This window comes from Octodon degus, unplaced genomic scaffold, assembly GCF_000260255.1.
Source record: "Octodon degus isolate 3935 unplaced genomic scaffold, OctDeg1.0 scaffold00037, whole genome shotgun sequence".
Classification (NCBI taxonomy): Eukaryota; Metazoa; Chordata; class Mammalia; order Rodentia; family Octodontidae; genus Octodon; species Octodon degus.
Window position 1 is genome coordinate 7,224,467 of NW_004524613.1, and position 8,310 is coordinate 7,232,776.

General features: G+C 52.2%; 1 protein-coding gene across 6 annotated transcripts in view; it reads left to right on the plus strand.

The window, feature by feature from the left end:
• The first annotated feature begins 1,859 nt into the window (after positions 1–1,859).
• The window catches only part of Tgif2 (TGFB induced factor homeobox 2), an 18,784-nt gene continuing 12,333 nt past the window's right edge, over positions 1,860–8,310 (plus strand). Inside the window, exons 1-3 of one of the 6 annotated variants that reach the window (XM_023714802.1) lie at positions 1,860–2,037; positions 4,313–4,421; positions 6,347–6,572. In XM_023714802.1, coding sequence (XP_023570570.1) covers positions 6,381–6,572 — 192 coding nt within the window. In that variant the 5' untranslated portion in view covers positions 1,860–2,037; positions 4,313–4,421; positions 6,347–6,380. Of the gene's footprint in view, positions 2,038–2,079; positions 2,131–2,180; positions 2,294–4,312; positions 4,422–6,346; positions 6,573–8,310 lie in introns of those variants that run through there. The other 5 variants (XM_023714805.1, XM_023714804.1, XM_004630881.2 and 2 more) reach the window with 5 other exon arrangements.

Here is an 8,310-nt window from a genome sequence, read left to right on the forward strand (position 1 = left end):
CAGGAACTGTGCCCACAGCACCACTCGGCCAAGAAATTATGGCTGGGGCCAGGGACTTAAGAGCTCAGAGGTTCAGCAGCACAGCACTTTCCTGGCAAGTACCAGGTTCTGAGTTCAATTCCCGGTACTAAAAATAAATGCTGCCACTCTGGGCCTCAGCTTCCCTGTATGTGCAACAGGGAGGACCTATCAGTATCATTGACATTTTGAAGGGACACCAGCGTGCTCAACTTGTAAAGAAAGCTGACTTTTGTGGATTTTTTTTTTTTTTTTTTTTTTTTGCGGAACTGGGGATTGAACTCAGACCTTTACTGAGCCATCTCCCCATCTCCCCGGCACCCTTTTGTGGAATCCTGGTGAAACTTATTTTAATCAGCATCCCAATTGTTTTGGGCTTGTTTGGAGAAACAAAAAATTGACCTGTTCCTAGCTTTTAGCTGCTGAAGTGCAAGTAAGACCAAAAGCTAAAGCTGACCATGAGGACACAGCACACACCTGTATTTCCAACACTGGACTGATTATAGGAGGCTGAGGCTGGGGAAGCCAGAGTTCCTGGGGAAGCTACTGTACAGCAAAGCCCTGTCTAAAAACAGCAAAAAGACCAAAGCTGAGGGGCCGGGAAATAGCTCAGTAAAATAAGCTCCTGAGTTCAATCTCCGGTTCCGCAAAAAAAAAAAAAAAAGACCAAAGCTGAACTGCCTACACACTGCTTGTGTCATCTGAGCTCAGGAGTTCAAGACCATCTTGGGCAACATAGCTTGACCCAGCCTACAAAAACATTAAAGAGTTCAATCCCCAGTTCCGTTAAAAAGAAAGAAGAAAAGAAAGAACGAACGAACTGGGTGTGGTGTGCTCACCTAGTCCAAGCACTTGCTTAGACAAAAGGATTGCTAAGAGTTCAAGGCCAGTCTGGGATAAAGAGTGGAGACCATGTCTCAAAAATCGGAAAAATAAACCAAAAGTTGCATTCAAGGCTGTTGATTTCCAAGCATGAGATCCGAGACATCTGAGCCTAGAGGAAACAGGGCCAGAATAGACCTTCCTAGGTTGGTTTGTACTTTTTTATTTTTTGGTTTTTATTTATTTATTTATTTATTTATTTTTTCTGTGTCGCCAGGAATTCCCAGAGTGGAGGAAAAAGAAAGTGCGGGACATTGCGGGTAGAAGAGAAAAGAGAAACCAGGCAGGTCGCTATGAGCTCCCACCTGACTTCTGCTTCTGTCCAGGACCAGCCGCCATGGGGAAAGCTTGGGCTCCGCTGTCAGACCCACCGGGGTAGGTGACACGGACTCCGCCAGCACCTACGCGAGAACCAGAGAACCGCACGGGACGATACCCACGAAGCGCGGGCACAGTCCGGCTGCGTCATCAACGCTCCCTAAGCGCCGCCAGTGACCATCGCCTCTCGAGTGCGTAACTGGGATACCTGCTTGGGGTTCTGTCGGAGATGGCCTTCTTCCCGACTCCACGGGTCCTGGACAGAAGAGCCATCGCATCCTGAGCTGTCCCTTGCCACCTGGAGGTTAAGTCTCAGGACTAAGTGTCCCCCAGTTTCCCCCGCAAGCAACAGGAGCCATCCCAGCTCCTACCCCACCACGCTGGACAGGAGCAAACTTAACACGCCGGGTCTGGCGCTATTTCCCTCAGTAACGCCCCACCCCATCCATAGGCACACAGTAGGCGCTCCGGAAACGCCCTCCGAGAGGAGGAGCGGGCCACTTCCTGCCCCCGAGCGAGCTGCGCGAGCCAGGTCCCACCGCTCGCCGCTCGAGGCCATGTGGCATTCCTGAGGGGGGTGGGCGCAGGAAGGAGGTGCGGCCCCGCCCCCTCCATGGTGGGCGTGGCCAAGCCCCGGGCGCAGCCGGCCCTCCCCGCGGGGGGTGGGCGTAGCTGGCCCCGCTCGACTCAAAGTTTGTTTTCTGCCTCCAGGCGGTGGGGGAGGGCGAGGCGCGCGCTGAGGGGAGGAGAGGGGATCTGACGTCAGGCCGCGAGGTGCTTTCCAGCCGCGAGCTGTCAGGCGGGTGTCAGGCCCGGCAGGTACACGGCGCGCGCCCCCGGCGTCTCCCGCCCCTAGCCCGGACGCCCCGCACCCCGCCCGAGGCCGCGTGGGCCCGAGAGCCGCCCAGACAAGTCAGTGCGGGGCTCCGGAGGGGCGGAGATGGGGTGGGGGCGCGCGGACTACTTGGAAAGTTTCTTTTTCGCGGCCCGGCGGGGGAGGGGGCGTCGTCCAGGAGCGTGCGGTTGTGGGTGTGTGAGCTCTGTTGTGTTCGTGACCTCCGACTGCCGAGTGCTGGTGAGGGGACTTCGGCAGTCCCCCAGAGGAAGCTCGCTCGGGGCCCTTTTGGGGGGCCCAGCTCCGCAGGATCCCACTCTGGAAGAGGGCCGCCAGTGCCCCGGAGCTGGGCGAGCGCGCGGGGGGCGGGTTTGTTTGGTTTCAAAAGTGCACGTTGCTAACCGCCGGCTGGGCCCCCCCGCGGCCGAGCCGGGGAGGGGGCCGACCGGAGTGACAGCTGGGGGTGGGGGCCGCGGGACGGACCGGGCGAGGGGAGGGCTGGGGAGCCCGCGCGAGTTCCCCTTTCCTTTGGAACAAAGGAAAGTCTGTCTCGGAGGCATCTGTCACTCCCGGGCGGTCCAAGGCGGCGGGGCGCGTGGGGCCGGCGACCCGAAGAAAGTTTGTGCGGCGGGGACCCTAGGGGCCGAAGCGGGGGCGTAGAGTCTGCAGCTGGGGAGGCGCGCGGTCCCAGGGGCCGGGGGCGGCCAACATGGAGTCTAGGCGCAGGACTGGGGGGGCGGTGCGGAGGTGGGAGCCCAGCCCCCTCCTCTCCCCTCCCCCTCCGGGCCGAGTTGGGAGCACAAAGCCGAGCGCGCACGCTCCGCCGGCCCCGCGCCCCGAAGAGTTAGCGTCGAGCAGCGGGGGAAGGGGGTGGGACCCAAACTTTTTCCTGCCCCGGGAGACACGTGAGTTTTCTTTCTTCCAGAGCCTTCGCTTTCCTGAGAGTGCGGGCCCGCTGCAGAACTGTTGCGCGCTTTCTGCCCCGGGGTGGTGGGTCGGGGTGCGGGCGCCCCGAACGTCGGCCGACCACTCGCTGCCCGGGGAGCCATGTGGTCTGCTTGGTCTGGCCCGCGGGGGAGGCTGTGCGCTTTGTGTGAACTGCTGGGAATGTGAGCGCCAGTGCGCGGCCCGGGGGAGTGCCGGCCGAGCTGGGACAGTTGTCAGAAAGTTTCTGCCGGAGTGGCTGCAGGTGGCGTCGTGGGAGGGTGCGCGGGGTGTTGTGTCGGAGGATTGCTGCCTCAGAACTGGTGGCTGATGTGATGACGTCCGGCGCTTCCCCTTTTGAGGAGATCGTGGGTGGGCGGATGCAGGAATTGGCCTGGTTGCATGGGTCTCAGTTGTTGGTAATGGGCATGAGATTCTAAGCTGTTCTGTATGTTTGACCCTGAAAATCAGGGCATGAGGAGTGAGTCGAAGCGCTGTTAAAATTGCTTGGTGGGGGTGTGTGTGAGCATGGGGTGTATGTGTGGGGAATCTGCCTGACTGCAGTCAGATCTGGAGTGTAGGACACTGAGATGGAAAGGATTTTGCAGGCTGAGTGGTCATCCCCAGGGCCCACCCATGGAACCCTGCAGACTGGCTTCTGGCTGGCAGCCAGGGTGGAATTTGTACAGATAACCTTGAGTAAACTTTTCACAGACTTCCAGGGCTACATCCCAGAGTGCAGATCCCAGCAGCCCTGGTGGCTTGAAGTGTCTGACCTCAAAATGCAACCTGCTGGTTGAGCTCTCTGAGGAGAGGCACCTCCTAGCAGTGCCTGCCTCACCCCCAGGTGGCCTGGCTGAGGGTAGACCCTTCCCTCGAAAGCCTGGGCTAGCTGGCCTAGAGATCTGGCCTCAGGCCCAAGTCGAGGAAACAAAACCTGAGAGATGCCAGAGTCTGTTGGCCCAGCCTGCTGGGGAGCTGTTAAAAGGCTGAGAAGGGAGGAGCCTCAGATTCTGGCTTCAGCTTGGCCTGGAATTTTTGCTTTTAAAATGTAAATTTCTTTGCTTGTGTGAACAAGAACTTAAGGGGATGAGCAGCTGAGTTGGCATATCTAGGGGGAAAAAGTTCCTACATTGGGTGGGTGAGGGGTGTTGGGCTTCACTCCACCACGCAGAGGTGAGGACCTTTACCCAGGGTCACAGCGACCAAGTAGAGGGTAGGACCAGAGCCCAGTCTTGCTCACTGTATGAATTTTGAGAGGTTGAGTCTGGGGTCAAGCTGTCAAGGAGGTCTTAGAAACAACCAGGAGAAATGACTCACTGCTTTTTCCTGCAGGGTTGCTCAGCAAATATTACAGGGGTTGCTGAAGGCTGTGGTGATTAGAGTCTCCAGACTCCTCTTGGGCCTCAGATGTCTGGAAGGCAGGGTAATGTAGAGCCCACAGGTGTGTGAGAGGAGGCAGGTACCTGAAGCCAAATCCTACTTCCATAACATATACCCTGGAGGTGGGGTCTTTTTAAATATTTTTGTGGTTTACTTCACACCATAAAACTTGCCTACTTATAGTGTATGAATCAGTGGTTTTTTTCATATATTTACAACTGTGTACAATCATAACAGTCACTTCTATGTATAATCCAGGGGACTGAACCAAGGACTTACCAGGTAACCTCTACCACTGAGCTATACTTGCTTTTTTTTTTTTTTTTTTTTCTATTTTTGAGATAGCCTCATTATGTAGTACGGGGTGGCCTTGGGATTACAGGCCTTTGCCACCCTACCTGGCCTTTACTTTTTATTTGGAGATCAGATATCCTTGAATTTTTTGGCCTGGTCGCTATCCTGCTTCACTTTTTATCAACTTAAAAAAAAAAACAAAACAGGGCTGGGGATCTAGCTCAGTGGCATAAACACCTGCCTGGCAAGTGCAAGGTCCTAAGTTTGATCCCTGGTTCCGCTAAAAAAAAAAAAAAAAAAAAAAAAAACAACTTGGGGCTGGGGAGACAGCTCAGTAGAATAATCAGTTGCCTGGCAAGCTCAAGGTCCTGAATTCAATCCCTGATTCCGCAAAAAAGAAAAAAGAAAAAAAAAGAAAAAAAACCTCACATTTTAGCTATCATACTTATATCTTTTCCCCGTTACTCTACCTTGTATCTATAGATTCACCTCTTTTGGATGTCCCATTATAAGTGGAAATGTCTAACATGGGGGCTTGCCTGGTATGGTAGGACATGTGTCATCCCAGCACTAAGGAGGCTGAGGCAAGAAGAGTGCTGCAAGTGTGAGGCTACCCTAGGCTACACAATGAGACCCTGTCTCCAAACAACAAACAAAAAGTGTTTTTTGACTAGTCTCTTGCTTACCATAATGTTTACAAGGTCTACCCTTCTCAACTCCCCCCGCCCCCCATACTGGGGATTGAACTCAGGACCCTGTGCTTGCCAGGCAAGCACTTATTCTACTGAGCTATCTCCCCAGCCCTAGGACTCAACTTTTTAATAGCTAAATAATAGTCCATGGTGTCGATAGATCACATTTTGCTTTTCTAATCATCTGCTGATGGATATTTGGTTGTTTCTACCATTTGTCTATTACAAATAATGATGAGTATTTGTGTTCAAAGTCTTCTGTGCACCCAGGTTTACATTTCTCTGGGGTAGATAGCTAGGAGTGAAATTGCTGGGTCACTTGGCAACTTGATATTAACCATAATACTCCCTTTGGCAGCTTAATCGCATTTCCTCATCAGTAAAATAAAAGTAATTTCTACCTTACAAGATTCTTGAGAAGGGCCAACTAGATAGCTTAGTGGACTAAGTGCCTGCTTAGACAAGCGCAGGGACTCGGGGTTCAATCCCTGGCACCACCCCTGGGTGCGCTGAGCCAGCCAATGAGGCTGGGTGTAGTAGTTTATACACCTGTAATCCCAGCGCTGGGGAGGCCAAAGACAGGAGGATCACTCACTATGAATCAATCCAATCCAATCTGCAGAGGAAACCCTGTATAAAATACATTAAAAAAAAAAAAAAGATTCATGAGAATTAAATGAAGTGATAGATGTGAAGCATCTGTACATAGGAAAGAACATGGAAAACACCAGACTTCAATCAGTGGTGGCTATAATTTCTAGTCCTGTTCCTACTTATGAACAACCTGCTGGTTTTTCAGTAGTCACCTATTCATGCCATGAAATGGTGGTGACATTGTGGACCTTTTCCTTGTATCTTGCTTAGGCCGTAGTATAGCCCAAGCCTTTGAACTTCGACTCCTCCATTTCTGGTGTCCTAGGATGTAATAGTGTTTGGAGACAAGGAGCAGGTGAGAGGCAGTACATCGTAATAACATACCCTCCTTGTGTCCTTGTCCCAGGCTCCCTGGAGGTCCAGCCTCACCCCTAGGCACCATGTCTGACAGCGACCTAGGTGAGGATGAAGGTCTCCTGTCCCTGGCAGGCAAGAGGAAGCGCAGAGGAAACCTGCCCAAGGAGTCGGTGAAGATCCTCCGGGACTGGCTATACCTGCACCGCTATAACGCCTACCCCTCTGAGCAGGAGAAACTGAGCCTTTCTGGACAGACCAACCTCTCAGTGCTGCAGGTAAGTGGGGACCTGAGCTCTACTGTCCCAGCCCTGTCACTGGCTCACACAGTGTGACTTGGGCCAGTCACCTCCCCCTTTGGGGCCTTAGTTCTTTCTTGGATCATGTAAGAATACTTACCTGCCTCTCGAGAAGGAAATAGTTATTGCAGACTCTTGGGAGTCTGCACTATAGTGAAGTGACGTCGAGGCCAGCCTGCACTATATGGTTAGACATTGTTTCTCAAAATCAAATTTATGAAGGACAGGAGTCAGAGGTCATGATCAGAAGTTATGACTAGGTTAACCTAGCCTCCCCAAAGTGTCTATGAACCCTTTCTTATATTACTTATCTATCAAGTGAAAGATGGATTCCTCTTCTGCCTAAGAGAACTGTTGTGGATAGGTCAGAATTGGAATCTGTTCACAAGCTATATACAAGGTGTCAACCAGGCACAGTGGTATATGCCAGTAATTCTAATGACTCAGGCAGAAGGATAGCAGTTCCAAAGCCAGCCAGGGCAACTTAACAAGATGCTGTGCATGTGGAGAATTACAATGGGGGGCCAGGGTGATGGCTCAGTGGGATAAGTGCTTACCTGGCAAGCCCAAGGGCCTGAGTTCAATCCCTGGTTCCACAAAAAAAAAAAAAAAAAAAAAGGTACAAAAATTACAAAGGGCTGGGGACATAGCCTAGTGTTGGAGTGTCCCTGGGTTAGACCTCCAGCGTCACAAAATGAAAGTGTCAAGGTACAAAGTAGCATCTTATTTGAATTTAAATTATCTCTGGTGCTGACCTGCAGGTGTCTTCATTGTTGCAGCAGCAGGGTACCCTGGTGTCCTTGTGTCCAATTTGGCTGTCACCTTCTTAGGGGACATAAGCCCTCAGTCTAGCACTGAAGGTTCACCTCCTGCCCCATTGGACCCCACTGCTCCCTCTGTGAACCACCCCAGTGTCTTCTCCAAGCCGCTCTCCTCACTCTGCACCTCTGTCCTTTAATGTCTCATTGTTCAGCCTGGGGGGCTTCATCCCCCCTGCTTTACCTTTCTTTGAATCCTTTAAGTACTACTACTTCCCCAGCTTCCTATGAAGAGAGATGGTAAATGTTGAGCCTTGGAACTCTATCAACTGGCTTTACTTGTTGGGCAATGGTTAATCTGAGTCTGTCTGAGAGAAAGGTTCTCAAGTTACAGATCCTGACTCAGATTCCATCCTCTCCCTAAGAAGAAGCCTGGATCTCAGCCAGCTCACTGCTGTCTCTATTTCCTCATGGGAAAACAGGGAGATGGTTGTAGCACTTTCCTCAGGTGTAGGAAGGAGGGACTTCGAGGTGTTTGACAATGGATGTTTCTGCTCTTGTTCCCATCCCCCCACCCCCACCCTCACCCCGCAGGTCTTGGACTAAGTCCTGGTGCGCCGGAAGCCTTTGAGTTACCTCCTGAACACTTCCACTGTGCCCAGCTACCTGCCTCGAGGACACCCTGAGGGAGTATCTAGTCCCAGATGGGGATAAAAGGCAGGCTTAGCCACTAGTGTTTGTCAAAGTGAGCATTGCTGGGACAGAAAAGGGCATAGACCCAGGGTAGAGCAGGATCTAGAGCTTCAGGTGGACTTCCCAGAGGGGCTGGCCTGAAACTTACAGGTTGTCAAACTGTATAAGCAAAAACCTAGAGCCCAAGAGGTAGGATTTCTAGATAGCTCTTCGCTGTTTTCCTGTCTAGCTTTTTTCTTTCAAGCCTTTTTTTTTTTTTTTTTTGT